The 15961-nt window shown below is 38.3% G+C and overlaps 1 protein-coding gene across 5 annotated transcripts in view; it reads left to right on the forward strand.

The window, feature by feature from the left end:
• The first annotated feature begins 512 nt into the window (after positions 1–512).
• The window catches only part of LOC115413666 (oxidation resistance protein 1), a 29700-nt gene continuing 14251 nt past the window's right edge, over positions 513–15961 (forward strand). The window contains exons 1-6 of one of the 5 annotated variants that reach the window (XM_030126679.1): positions 513–642; positions 1256–1481; positions 5153–5349; positions 5490–5566; positions 8615–8761; positions 14865–15026. In XM_030126679.1, coding sequence (XP_029982539.1) covers positions 1381–1481; positions 5153–5349; positions 5490–5566; positions 8615–8761; positions 14865–15026 — 684 coding nt within the window. In that variant the 5' untranslated portion in view covers positions 513–642; positions 1256–1380. Of the gene's footprint in view, positions 643–1255; positions 1482–5152; positions 5350–5489; positions 5567–8612; positions 8762–14864; positions 15027–15961 lie in introns of those variants that run through there. The other 4 variants (XM_030126681.1, XM_030126682.1, XM_030126683.1 and 1 more) reach the window with 4 other exon arrangements.

Consider the following 15961-nt stretch of genomic DNA (forward strand, 5'->3'; position numbering starts at 1 on the left):
TCATTCATTTAGATAAAAAGAGCCTTTTCATAGTTAAAAACAAGTGGAAATATATATTTTACATGTTGTACTGGCATTTTGTTTTGTAAAACATTATAGTCATAAATTTAGATGGGATTTTAAAAAAGAGCATATTAAAAATAAACTAGATAATTATATTGAAAAATTACGGGTGAAAACATTAAACATGGGTAAGGATATGAATATTTGTCTTTAATATTGTGTTTTATATTTGTTATATGACATGCACAATTTAATTAATGATGCTTTTTAATACAGGTCAAAAACTCATGCTCTTTGAATATAATTTCCTTAACGAAACTGTTTACTGACCAAATTGAAAAACATCACAGAACATTGTCTCATTTTACACAAGAAGTTTACGTTTTTTTTAATGTACTTGTAGCTAGGTATCAGAAGTACAAGAAAAGTACCTGTTTTGTACTTCCGGTTTTGCGGAATTAATATTTTCCGGTCTTCCGGGGGGAACTATCTTGACTCTTATCAATGAATCGGCTTGTAATCATTGGGCGGAGCGTGACTATCGGACTTGCACCGTTGTCTGCAGTGATATCATAACACTGCAATATGGAGAAGCGCTCAAATGACCGCCACCCGTCTCCATCCCTGGGCAACCGACAGGTCAGTGAACGCACCGCTTCAGTTAGCATGTTGCTCTTCACAGTTGTTGATCTGTGCGGCCTGAAGTGCTGATGTAATATATTTTTTTCTGCCATAGCAACTGTCTCGATCATTCTATAATGTCGTCTAGGAGATGCTCACTTCCTCCATGGTGATTACTGCACCTTGAATAGTTCCAGGAAGCTAAGTGTGAGCATTTTTAACCATAAGACTGGGGGAATTTCAGGAGCACAAGCTAAACCTTTTTTTGTTTTGTTTTGTTTTCTCAGAAACGACAGATGAAGGGATGTGAATGTTTTACAGGATGTAGCTTCATGCACCAGTGTCATCATATAAACATAGTCTTAGGTCATGTGCAAAAACAAATGTGTGATCACATGTAGTGGAAATAAACATGAAAGAGTGCAAAATGTATATAAGCTGAGATACTATAATAAAACCCATGTACACTAATAATATAGATTGATTGACAATCTGTTTGAAACCTGACTCCTTTACTCCACTGAGAGTCTAGTATACTTCCTTGTGTGGTCATGTGGCTGGAGGAACTGCTATTATCATCACTTTCCTCTTGTTAAATGAGCCTGGGAGTTTATGTTTCTGTCTTGCGTAGGTGCTCTAACTGGGCCAGAAAGAAGGCATGGGGAGTAAAAGGAGGAGGAAGGATGCCAGCTGAGCCCTTCATCCCACATCTCAAACCACTGCCAGCATCAGAATAAGAGGAAAGATCGGAGAAAAATGTCTCAGTCCGCTACAAGGCCGGAGACTTTAGGAGCCATGGATCATGAGCCTCAGAGGGACAAGACCAGGACCAGCTACTTTGGCAATGTCAAGACCAGGTCAGGCCTCTTAATATGTGGATTACAACAGGGGAAACAAAGAGCATGTGACAGGTTTGGCTCAAATTGGCCTCTCAGACTGAAATATGCTGCTCTGTTATGTGAGAAGGACGAGGTTGCATGATTTCTGATGAGCACAAAGCACGTACGAGACGACTAGATTCAATTGGTTGAGTGGTTTATTCTACTGTCTCTGAAGGACCGGAGCATCATGTCGATGAGAGATACTGTATCTTGCCAGGAACACCCACTCCCCTATAAATAACTCATATCACCCTGCAAATGCTGCTCTGTATGGTTATTCACACTTCCAACAATCACCGAATCTGTGTCATTGAGAGAAAAAACCTTCCAAAAAAAGAATTTATAGGGGGTGTTATGAAAAAAGGGGTTATTTTAGTCACTCACAGGCTAATGTGTACAAATAGACTAATATTTGACATAGTGGTATCAGAGGAACTTGAATCTGATGAAGGACTATGGTAATATTTGACGTCTTAACTCAAATTAAGGAGTTTGAGGGAAAATAAAAGGCCTGAAATGAATGGAATCAACTTGATTTTTTTTTTTTTTGCAGTTTCACATTGATTGACTTGTGTAACGTTTATTGATCCATATACTATTACCATTGCACATATACAATTAGACTGCAGCAAACATTGACTGGGCTTGCATTGTTGTATAGTGTTGAACTTTGACTTAAACTTTTATTGTTTTTTCAACAAACAAACAAAAAAAGAGGCCAATGCTTTGACTTACATATTGATATAGATACCTGTGCAAAGTGCGTAGAAAAAAGTACAAATAAAATATGAGAAAAAATACTACTTAAATGGAAAGATAAACAACCTCCAACATTTAAATCTTGGTTTCTGGATCTTTTACATCATTTAACATTGGAAAAAATTAGATATTCTATAAGGGGATGTGCCAAAAAGTTTTTCAATACCTGGCAACCTGTTCTGAGTCACATAAAATAGGTAGATCCCTCACTTGTTCCAGAGGAGTCTTATTAATACAAGTCTGTGACTAATATCTGTGTCCTTATTTATTTATTTATTTATTATTGTCAATTACCATCTTTTTTATGGTGCAACAGGGTGGGAATGTTCATAGGTTTGGGTTTGTAAAAAACAAAACAATTACTGTAATATGCTTTTCTCGATGACTTCATATGTAATAAAAACACTTTGAACAAAAAAAAAAGAAAAAAGAAAAAAAAAAAAGGTTTTTGAGCTTTGAATGTACTGCCGTGCATACATGGGCACTGCCACTTGGGGAATTCACATTATGCACTTAGGGATAAGCTTTTGCACTGGTTTCACTGGGGTGTGATGCCAACTGTCAGGTGGTCTAAAAACATCTCGTCTCTTTTTATGGCAATAACAATAAACTGAAATTGAAACTGAACTGAAATGATTCTATTTAGGTACTTTATTACTTCGACTTGAATATTCAGGCCAATGGTAAATTAATTTAGTGATGTGTCTCACAGTTAGTGCATGAATACCTCATTTGCAACAAGAACCATGTTTTGTTGGACCACAATGACCTTGACCTTTAACCTTTCATCATTTTAATCCTCAACTCCAAGGGAAGAAATTTTGTTTTTGAGAAATCATGTCAACAAGAATAGGATAGGATGAGAGGAGAGGAGAAACGGAAAACACAACTAACAGATTTGGCCTTGTCCAAAAACAGAAACATTTTATATCATTTTCTGCCAGGTGAGATTCAATAGATGCTCATAAGTTCAGAAAAGTGTTTGACTAGTATAAATATGACAAACACTGCCCACTGTAGCTAAGAGAATGGCAACAAATTAGGAGGAGTAGAGGGTTTTCAGCCTCAAACTACGCAATACTTTAGGGAAAAACAAATTTAGAATGACACCAAACTCATCATACATGATCCCTACAACAGGACCCATAAACTGTGCTCATACCTGAAAGAAAATTAAAAATAGGAAAAAGTGATAGAGGCAAGTTCTCCTAAATCACTTGGGGCATGTGGCATTTAAGAAGGATTTTGTTAGTATGAGGGATTTTTGCACAATGCTCTTTGATCCGTAAAGAAATCCTTTGCTGCATTAAGGTTATAGTAAAATATTTGACCTCCCAATAATGTTAAGAGGTAGACACACTCTTCATTGCTGTGTGTTTTAAATGGATTTGTTCAGAATGACTCCTATATCTTGCAAAATAACATAAATCAATAGATTTGACAGACATGCTGTAGATCATTTGAAAGTTAGCTAACAGATTAAAATTACAATATTGTATTTGAGTGGAAAATATTGAAGATTTGGGATTTATGTAAACTGACGGTGAAAAGATGAAAGGGACTTCAATAACCATCAAAACTGAAATGTCATTTAGGATCAAAAACAGCTTCAACAAAGGTGCATGTAAGTGAAAACAGTTCTGTAGGTTGTAATTTCCATTAATTCATTCTCATAAGAATCAGTAGAGTTCAGTTGTAAAGTTCACTCAGTTTATTATCAGTCATGTGCTCTGTAGACAGAATGAAGATATGGATATTTAGTCTTTTAGAATAATGTGGAATGGAAGTCCTTTCTATCACATTGCACTGTCATGCTGTTGCCTGTGAAACTGCTTCCAATAAAGAAAGCTAATAAAAGAAAAAAAAAAGAAAAACTTGAAAATTTGCTTACTCGTCTTTTTCATACCTTCAATCCTTGGCTTGAACTCCATAATGCTGTTTCATGACTAATGGCCAGGGTCATATGTGGGTCCAAACTAAACAAATTAAAAAACATTGTTTTAGGATTTATTATAAAAAAAAATAAAAAAAAAAGTTTGTATTATGAGTATAGCCATGGCCAAATGTTTTGGCAGTGACACAAGCTTTACTGCTCTAGTTTTTTAGGATTTTATATGTTTCTGTGGTACATTGAAGAACAATTACAAGCTCTTAATAAGCTCAGAAGACTTTTATTGGCAAATAAATCATTCATAAAGAGTCCATTTGTGTCAGTGCTTAAACTTTTACCCATGACTGTACATTTAGTCCAGTGGTTCCCAACCTTTTTTGTCTCGTGACCCCATTTTAACATTACAAATTTCTGGTGATTCCAGACATTTAAAACTGAGACTTTTTTTTGCAAAAATTAATTTGTTTTTGATCATGTAATAGTTTGCTCTACTATGTTGCAAATAAACATTAATTTTAGATGACATTTAGTCTATATAATGTATATTATTATGGACGAAGGCAGAAAAGCCAGGTGTAGATTACTGCACAAAGAGAGAATTTTATTTTCCTTGGTCGGAATATGTACAGTCTGTCCAGCTTGGATTTACAAGGCTGACAATTAATACTGAACAAACAAGAACTCAAACTATGAATTATGAAAGAGCTGCAGCATCTGAAACCGACCACAATGAACATTTGACAGATAAACAGTACCACAGTGCTTCAGTTTCAGCTTCATAGTTTGTCATGTCTTTTATGTATTGGGATTGTCTCTGTCAACTCAACATATATTTTTAATAGGAAGTTTTTGGTTTTTTTTTTATCAATTACTAGAAATTTCAGGCGACTCCATTTGAATTCCAGGCGACCCCATGTGGGGTCCCGACCCCAAGGTTGAAAAACACAGATTTAGTCTGAACGTAAAACCACAGATCTGTGTTTGTGCTGCTCCTCAGGCTGGGGTCGAAGCTGCCGGCGGGGGTCTCTCAGCCTCCACACTTCACAAAGAGGACATGGGAGATGCAGCCTCAGGCCCGAGCGCCACAGCAGCCCACGGCGAGCAGCCAGCGTCAGCACCAACCTATGGCGGGGAGGCCTCTGAACCACATCCCCTACATCAGAAATCCCAAATTGCGGCAGTACTACCTGCAGGGTGTGTTTGACATGCAAACATACTATTATTCCACATCTTTGCATAAAGTTGTTTCCATACCTGACGGAGCCATGTTGACCTTCAGTTCCTCTGGTTTTCATTGGACTGGCGCTGCTTCATATCTTGTTTTCCCATTATAGGAACCACATGGGATCAAAACAATGCAACGGTGAAGCAAGAACTGAGTGGATCATCAGATGACAGCACAAGCAGCACGGTTAGTTTCTGTGTTTGGGTCGCTTTATTTCACTTTTGCATTGTAGGCAAGGGAGAAATGGGAAAATGACATATATGGTTTAATTACTTCTTTATTTGCAGTATTATCTGTTTAGATTTGCAAGTTCCTGTGGTCATATCAGCAGGGACTTACACAATTTATGGTCTTTAAATTGGACGATAGTGAGTGTTCAAGGTTCAGAGGTGTGAGTTGAGTCTGAGTCGTCACAGTTGCTGTGTGGCATTATGGGAAAGCAGAGTCTATTTCAGAGCTTCTACAGCAAATACAGATGGAAAAATGCATGTCAGAGTTATGCTAAGGTATGTACATGTAGATTTATAATGGTTATAGTGAGGTATGAAGTTAAAAAGTTGGAAGAATTGGATTGTTTTTTGCCTTTGTTTGTGTAATTGTTCTGACTCCATGCAGATATTTATCTATGGAAATGTTGTTCATCATCTTTTCTTTGTTTTTGTTCTTTTCCAATGCACTAAATAATTGTTTCTTGTGTACAATAAGTGCATATACTCTTCTATTCTGCACTTATACAACACATATCCACTGTTTGGGCTTTATTCAGACATATCTGCACTTTTGCACCCACACTATTCTGTGGTGGAAGAATCTGTGAGGCACCAGTAATCTAATTTAAGTCAATGGATCCATCTGTCATTGCTGACGGTGGTGGAGCTGATGCTTGCCTTCATTTTCCCTTTTTGATTGGGTGGTTTTATTTTTAGATATTGATACAGATGGCTGACAAAGGGGGAAAAAAAAACAACATAAATGCGATATTCATAATGAAAATGTAGTCCTTCGGTCAGACTTATTGCTCAGTTTTGCTCTTTACATAATTTATAAACGTGGCCCATAATCAGATTCTGGTGTGAACTGGTCACGGCCTTGAGAGGTAAACACGAAGTGGTCAGCAAGGCACCATTCATGGTTTTAATATACACGTTAAGCTGCGGTGGATGGAAGTAAATATGTGAGCAGATGAGAGCTGGTTTTCCTTGTGGTGGTGCAGGGCTCTGACAAAAAGAGTGACATAAAAGCCTGAATTTTGACCTGAAAAAAATCTGTTCATCTGTATCTGTTTTCAGGCCACATGTGGAGTGCTCAAATCAGATTTATTGTTCAAATTTGATTTGTTTGATATGTCTCTTCACATTACTTTTGATTCCCCCATGAACAATAGACCTGCATGTATAGAACCAGTGGTGTTATATATACATCTGTAAAAGTACTAATACACATTAAAGAGGTCATATTTTGCTAAACCCACTTTTATTAGTCTTTGGTACATTTATTTGTATATTTGGATCCTAATAGTTCATAAAGTTTGAATTTGAACCCTCCAGGTGCTGCAAAGCTATCTTTATATTCATTCCAGCAAAAATCTAGTGGATTTGTACAACCTGTTTCAATTCCTGCTTAATTTGTTGCATTTTATAACTAGTTTCATCACAACATTTACACATATAAGGTCAAGACTTCCGACGAACATTTCTCAGAGTACGACATAATTGTTTGTCAGCAGCAGCGGTTGTAGTAAAAACTGAAAATATGTTGAAACTTCGAGCTGATTACCTAAAATGTTCAGCTGTTGGTTGTATTAACAAAAACAAGTGGCTGAAGGGGGTGGGTTGTGAAGTGGCTCATTTGCATTTAAAGGGCCAGCGCTCAAAACAACCTTTCTGGTGTCATTACTCAGGAATAGGGTTGAAGATGGACCTGTGGAGTTGAATTAATGAAGAATTCAGACCCAAGCATAGAATTTACAGTTTATGTAGACCATAGGGAAATGTTTTAAAATGCATAATTCCATTTAAAAAAGCAAAATATCACTCCTTTAAGAAAAGACTAGTGCATCAAAAACTTTATTTGGTAAAATTGTCAGTAATGTGTGAAGTAGAAGGGTCCCTGCATACTTGGTGTATTTGGATTTATCTTCCCGATCCATCGTTGCATTTTAACCACGATTTCAACTACTTCACAGTTTTTGACTCGCTTCCTCTTGTCTAGAGTTGTGAACCCAGTCTAAATCTAGTGACAAAAAGTCATATGAATTCTGATGCAACTGATCTGAAGTGGAAAACATCATATCCTGTATGATTTGTGATGATCACACTGCCATAGAGACAAACTGAGAGATGTTATGTGTCTCTTTTTTTGATTTGTGATAACAATGAGAAAAAACTGACATAACCTACGGAACCTATGACACACACCCACATGCTTTTATCTGTTTGATGATAATGAAGACTATTATTGTGTCATGTGATCATTGAATTATCCATTATTATCCATGATGCTTTGTCAACATATTCATTATGTTATTCTTGCAAACAAAGCACACTGAATTCCACGGATGAATAGCATTGAAAAATACTTAAAAAAAAAAAAAGGTAAAACGCGGCTTTATTTTATCAAATTAACATTATGTTGTGAAGAGGATAGCTCCTCTCGTCCCCTTTGTATACCATTTTCTACTATTTCATAGCTTTTATCACAGAAATGTAATTTTTTTTTGCTTTGGTATATTTCTCCTATAGAGTCACATGTTGTCAGAGCTTGACAGACATAGCGATAGTAACTATGGAGGGCGGGGCTTAGGGAAGGTGAAGGTCAGAGGGACAGAAAGCTCTAAAGGCCATAAAGAAGAAGCAGCAGATGACGAGGAGTTTAGGGAGGTATGTGAATGTGAAGGAGCTCAGGAAAGTGTGGAGGTGCAAGATTGTGAGTTAGCTGATGTCAACAAACACCTGGCATCTCACAGGAAGTAGACTACAAAAGAAACACGCAAGGAAGAATGCATTTCACGTGTTGAACCTTTAAACTACAGTTAGACCGTCCTAGTATTTACCCTATTGTCATTCACGTCAGTTAAACACACCAGCAGATTTTTTCGCTTCTTTTGGCCTATTTGACTTGATAATCTTTTAATGAACTCCTCCGAGTCATGTGTGAAATTCTGAGATCGATAATGATGTGATCTTTGAACTTCCGGATGACATGTCGATAGATTTTTGTATTGTATTCCTGTAGGGTCTCCCAGGGGACACCGTGTTCAGCATCTCATCTCAGTTCCACAGTAATGGTACGTCCTCAGCAGAGGAAGGCAAAATGGGCCACTGTCCTCCTCAAACCTCCTTAAATACGTCGTCCTCGTCTGCTACGCTGATCCCTAGAGAGGTAAGGGTCAGCTGTGACTATATGATAGTGTCTGATGGAATTATACACATATTAACCCGTAAATGCCCTTAAATCTCCAATGAATCATCTACGCATAACTTTTCTTGTGATGTACAACCATTTATTAGAATATTATTGTCTGCCTTTTTCATTTTTCAGTGAAAATCCAATGTTTTCCGACATTTCATTCACAAAAACTCAAAGAAAATCTACAGTTATTATATTAAAGCAGAAAAAGTGACAGTTTCAGCAAAATGTATCATTAACTGAACATAAAAACAAGAGTCTGTAACCACTGTCACTGGTCAAACTATATGGTTTTACCCCTCGCCTGTGGGGTATTGTAATCATTTTGTCATCTGTCTGTCTGTCCATTCAATGACATAATCGCATTATCTGAAGAACACATTAACATATCTGCACCAAATTTATACTGTGGATGCATCTTGGCATGGAGCAGAAGTCTATTGAAAATAAGTGACCTTGACATGCTTTTTCAAGGTCAAATGGCCTTGTGCATTTATAATATCTGAGTACTTTCAAATATAAATATGTATATAGTAAGTTTGACACAATGACAATCTAATCTAAATTATAGGGCAGTAACTTTCAACAGAATCTTACACTATATTTGGCCGAGGGGGATTAAAAGTATGCAGCACATTATGTTTAATAGTGAATCAATGTTGCAGAAGATGATGGTGTTTCCACTACTCATGAACATCCAAATGGGTCATATCTGATATCAATGAAAAGCTGTGAAACTGTATTTTACCTGAATTATTTCAACATATTGATAGGTTTAGTGGTTAAAAGATGCTTTTACTTGCCATTTCTGTGTTTAATGATTAAGTATTACATGGTAAAGAATAGAAGTTCTATACAATGAAAAATTTTTTTTGCTCTGGATTTAACATATAAATCAAAGCCTTTCACCTCTTCTCTTATGACTTCAGCTGCATATGTTAAACTTGACGCAGTTAATGTGTTGCTTCATCTTCTCAGGACTTCACTGATTTTTATCCTCATGGATAAACTCCATCTGGTGCTTAAAGGAGTGATATTTTGCTTTTTTAAAATGGAATTATACATTTTAAAACATTTCCCTGTGGTCTACATAAACTGTAAATGCTACGCTTGGATCCTAATTCTTCATTAATTCAACTCCACAGGTCCATCTTCAACCCTATTTCTGAGTAATGACACCAGAAAGGTAGTTTTGAGCGCTGGCCCTTTAAATGCAAATGAGCCACTTCATGCCCCGCCCCCTCCAGGTTGTTGACCAAGCTTCTTTGTCCCGTTCAGCCACTTGTGTTCGTTAATACAACCAACAACTGAACATTTTAGGTAACTGACTCAAAGGTTGGGCATATTTTCAGTTTTTACTACAACCGCTGCTGCTGACAAACAGTTATGTCGTACTCGAAGAGATGTTCATCAGAAGTCTTGACCTTATATGTGCAAATGTTGTGACATACAGAAACTAGTTATAGTATACTCCTTTCCCTTTTGCCCTCTCTGCCCAGCTCTATACACAGAGTTGTGGTGCATGTGGGGACAAACGACACAACCTGCCAGGAGTCAGAGTGCACCAAAAACAATTTTAACCTCCTCTTTGATGTTTTAAAGGATTGTGGAAAGACTGTTTTTATTTCCGGGCCAATTCCAACTTTCGGTCGTGGAGCTGGTTGTTTTAGCAGACTCCTCAGCCTTCACACCTGGCTCCAAACCACTTGCAGGAAACACAGCTTTGGTTTTATTGATAATTTTAACTTATTCTGGGAGCGCCCCTCATTGTTTAGCAGGGATGGTATCCATCCAAACAGGCAGGGCAGCTGAATGTTGTTAACTAACCTACAGTACACTATGCAGCACCCACAGGACTGACTAATCACACGGGAAACCCCACCACCCTCCCTTCCTTCCTCAACGACTCCAACCCCTGTTCCCTGTCACAGCTCCCCCCACTGCCCCTTCCCATTATTTACACCACACACCCCTACACCTGTGTTCTCCCCCACGCCCAGTAAAGCAGCTCACAGCTCCCCCCTTTGGTCAAACAGCATACTCCCTGCAATACCACACCTCGTCAGTCACATCCATGTTTGCATAACACACAGACTCCTCAGACGCCCACCAAAAGTACCCTGCTCAGTGGACCCAGACAACCTCATCACTCTCACAGACAATAACTCCAAAGCAACCACACCTCCAACCAATAACTCACCTGCAACCTTCAGTATGGCACTTCTAAATGTCCGCTCTCTGTCAAATAAGGCTTTTATTGTTCATGACTTGATTTTAGATCATCGGATTGATTGTTTATTCTTAACAGAGACATGGCTGAGCACGGACGCACCAGCAGTTCTCACCGAGGCCTCCCCACCAAATTTTAACTTTGTATTTTCTATTAGAAAGGGTGAGAAAGGTGGTGGTACAGCCTCAATTGCCTCTGATGCACTTTTGACTAAGGAAATTTTATTTGATCAGTACCCCACCTTTGAGCACCACGCCTTTGTTTTTAATAACCCTGTAGTTATCTGTGTCACTGTTTACAGACCACCAAAACAGTGTGCAGCTTTTACTGATGAGTTTTCAGAGTTTTTATCAATAATCCATGCCTCTTATAATATGATTTTAATTTCCGGTGATTTTAATTTGCACGTTGATAATTAGTCCGATAAGTTATCTAAAGATTTTATGAACTTACTTAATTTCATTGATTTTATCCAACACGTCATGCAGCTAACTTACAACAGGGGACACACTCTGGACCTTGTCATTAGCCATGGCCTGTCCTCGAGTGTGTCCTCTGTTGTTGATTTGGCTGTATCAGACCACTTCTGTGTGTTTTTTAACATCACTGGTTTTAACAAAAGGGAGACCTCGGTGAGGACTGTGAGGAGGCGCTGTCTGACCCCTGAATTGGCTGCAAATTTTATTGAAGTTTTACAGAAATACCCTCCAGTTCCTTTATCTGCATCCTGTGATTTTATTGTTGAAAATTTTAATAACAAACTAAAGTCAAGCCTCAATTCTGTGGCTCCGCTGGTTACAAAAAAGGTGAAAACAAAGCCTGCACCACCATGGAGAAATGAGGAAACAAGAACGTTGAAAAGAAAATGCAGGATGGCAGAAAGAAAATGGAGGAAGAACAAAATAATAAACCATCAGTTATTCTTGGAACAACTTCAAATTTACAACAAGGCAGTCAGACAAGCCAGAAACACATACTTTGGCAATATAATTTCCTCTCACAAAAATAATCCCAAACTCCTTTTCTCCACCATTGATCATTTAATTAATCTAGATATCACCAGACACTCTGCCACAACTGACTCCTTGTGTGAAAGCTTTGCAGACCACTTCAGAAGCAAAATTGATTTTATCAGATCTAGTATTTTACCTGTTCATGAAACCATTTTTAATAAGACTGAGGGTCTACATTTACCTAATGCAACACTGGACAGTTTTGCCCTGATTGATGCTCAGACACTTGGTAGAGTTTTCTCCCAAGTAAACCCAACCAACTGCCTTTTAGACCCAATTCCCACATCACTTTTTAAGTTATTTTATGGGTCCTTTGAAAGCGAGCTTTAAAACATCGTGAATTGCTCTCTTCAGACGGGCACCTTTCCCGCTGCCTTTAAAACGGCAGTGGTGAGGCCCCTTCTGAAAAAGAGCAATTTGGACCCTGACAATTTTAATAACTACAGACCCATATCCAACTTACCTTTTTTAAGCAAAATTTTAGAGAAAGTTGTTTTCAATCAATTGAATGACTTTTTAAACAAAAATACCATTTTAGAGAAATATCAATTTGGTTTTAGGATTAACCACAGTACAGAGAAAGCTGTCTTAAAGATCATCAATGATCTCAGGTGCAACATGGACTCACACAAGATCTCAGTCTTGGTGCTACTGGATCTGAGCGCTGCTTTTGTCACAGTAGATCACTCAATTCTTTTAAAGAGACTGAGACACCTGGTGGGCCTCTCTGGTACTGTTTTTAACTGGTTTCAATCCTATCTCACAGATAGAACATTTTTGGTAAGTATGGATACATGCTCTTCAGCGATCCATGAAATAAGATGTGGTGTGCCCCAAGGATCAGTCTTAGGCCCCATACTTTTTAACCTATACATGCTTCCAATTGGGGATGTTATCAGGAGACATGACATCAACTTTCACAGCTATGCTGATGACACACAGCTGTACATTGCCATGTCTCCTGAAGACACTCGGCCAACTGGTGCCCTTTTTAACTGCATTTTAGCTATTAAAACCTGGATGGCAGAAAACTTCTTACAGCTCAACCAGGGCAAAACTGAAGTTTTACTTATCAGTCCTGAGGCTACGAGAGTGACGTACTTACCAAAACTACAAGCATATTCTTTTAACCCATCTGTACAAGTAAAAAACCTGGGCGTTATCTTTGACTCTGAGCTCAACTTCATCCCACATATTAGATCCACCGTAAAAACAGGTTTCTGTCACCTTAAGAACACAGCCAGAGTCCGCCCGGTTCTCTCGAGCTAACACGGAGATGCTGATGCATGCTTTTATTTCCAGTTGAATTGACTACTGTAATGCCCTGCTTTCTGGTCTTCCCAAAGATAGAATCTCACAACTCCAACTCCTTCAGAATTCAGCCACTTGAGTGCTGACGAAGACCAGAAGGCAGGCTCACATTACACCGGTTTTAAAATAATTGCATTGGCTCCCCGTGTGTTTCAGGATAGATTTTAAGGTCCTTTTAATAGTTTTTAAATGTCTTAATGGTCTTGCGCCTTCTTATCTTTTAGACTTACTTTTACCTTATGAACCCTCACGGACCCTGAGGTCCTCTGGCACTGACCTTTGAACAGTTCCAAAAGCTAACACAAAAACTCACAGCGAGGCAGCTTTTCAGCATTATGCTCCTCGCCTTTGGAACAGCCTGAAGGGAACCTCAGGGCCACAGAGAATGTAGACATTTTTAAAACCAGGCTCAAGACCCACCTCTTTAATTTAGCTTTTAACTAATGCCTCTGTTTTATCTGCTCTAAGGTTTTATAGTTATATTTATATATATATATATATATATCTTAAGATTCTTTTAACCAATGCTTCTGTTTTATCATTTTAATTTTTAATATTTATATTATATTTATGTCTTACATTTAGATTCTTTAAATCACTTCTTTTATATCTTTTTAATGTTTCTTATCTATATTCTCCAGTGTTTCATCAGAGGGAGCCCTCCGTGCCAGGGGGTGGCTGTGGACTCTGGGGGCTGTGGTGCCTTCTTTCACTGGGGTCTGCTCCTTTCTGGTGGATGGGGGTCTCTGCCGCTGCGATGCGGTGGCAGTTGGCCCTCTCCCACTGGTTGGGATGCGGCGCTGTGTTGCTGGCGCCTGGTTTCCGGGGTCGGCGGCTGCCTCCTGGTGCGGATGGCACAGCGCCTCCTCTTTTACTCTTTTACTCTATTACTTTTACTTTCTGGTCCTCTCGTGCTCAGTTAGTCTTTTTAAGTATGTCTGTGCTTGTGGATGTGCGTGTGTGTGTGTGTGGGTGGGGGGTGGTACTGATTTATAAACTTATATGTAAAGCACTTTGCGCTACACCCTTAATGTAAGAAAAGTGCTATATAAATAAAGATTAATTGATTGATAAAACATAACAAATTAAGAAGGAATTAAAACAGGTTGAAGAAATCCACTAAGTTTTTTCCGGAATGAATATAAAGATAGTTTTGCAGCTCCTGGAGGGTTCAAATTCAAACTTTTGGAACTATTAGGGTCCAAATACACAAATAAATGAACCAAAGAATAATAAAAATGGGTTTAGCAAAATGTGAACCCTTTAAGTTTATATGGCGACTGTAATTTACACACAAGTGGTATATTGTAGCCATAAACAACTGAGAAAAATGCTCCACACATCTGCCATTTTCCACATTCCTCCATGTGTCACACGGAGCTAAGATATGACAACAAACAAAGAGAACTGGGGTAAATGCAGGCCTTGAAAAGAGGAAGTCACTCCTCTGAAAGTCACTCCTGTCGGTTATATCTTACTCACAGTCAGACCTTTTACTCTTGTCATGGCTTCGTTTCTAAAGCAGCTGGTCGTCCCAAAGGAAAAAGCTACTTCTGCAGCACAGAGGGACATGGACGCTGTTCTTCAGCCGAAGATGGAGGAGAAAGCTGATCCAGACTCTTTGGATCTCCTCCCTGTTCAGCCTCAGTCACCCTCACCTGAAGCAGAATATGACAAACTACTGGTAAGCAAATAAAACAGCAGCATTCACATTGGGATTTAGAGTGTTTTAGAATATAAGGATGCATGTCTGAACTGAAGAGGGAAGAATAAAGTCCAATTTATGTGTGTTTTAGCTGAATAATGCATTCACCTTGAAACAAAGTAGGTCACTTTTCATGTGAATCTGAAGACCTTATTGTTAGGCTCTATGCAAATGAAACCGAAACTAATGTGTTCCTTGCACCTTTGTTTCCTCTGTGACTTTCACTGGCGCATAATTTGACAGAATCGCTCCAGTATTTCCTCTCTGAGCCGTGATTTTACTACTAAATGAGATCGCAGATGTTCATCACCGTGATAACTTCATGAATGAATAAAAGAAAGAAATGTGTAACAAAGATATCATTGTAATCCAACAGAATTTATCACATTACTTGCTGCTTATCTTAATGGGATCGGCCTGCTTGTTTCTGCTGTGCCGAGAAAAAAAACAGCTGAGGAGGTTCCAAACAATAGAAAGAATGAATCCTTAGAAACAAGTAACAAAATATGACACAGGAAAGATTTAATTTTGTTTCTAGATGCAGGAAGACACTTGTGATAGCACTTTATGTTAAGATGCAATCATACACATATTCATCATTAATTAAAATATAAACTAGTTGTGTATTGGCTCTTAATTTGTACATTGATAGAAAAATTCTGAGATACCATCTAAGAATCAAGACTGAGTCACTGGATTCTGGAATCAGAAGACTTTACTTGCGACAAGGAGCCAAGTACATACAACAAGATGCAGCAGTTGACTGACAAACACCAGGAAGTCTAAGTTCTTATGAAAGAATATGGATATTACAATCATTGGTTCAAGTGCACAAACATAATGATGTTGATCAAGTTCACCATTGGCTTAGGAATCCAAAACACGGTGATACATGGGTTCAGTGACCACGTTTG

The sequence above is a fragment of the Sphaeramia orbicularis genome, chromosome 22, assembly GCF_902148855.1.
Source record: "Sphaeramia orbicularis chromosome 22, fSphaOr1.1, whole genome shotgun sequence".
NCBI classification, from domain to species: domain Eukaryota; kingdom Metazoa; phylum Chordata; class Actinopteri; order Kurtiformes; family Apogonidae; genus Sphaeramia; species Sphaeramia orbicularis.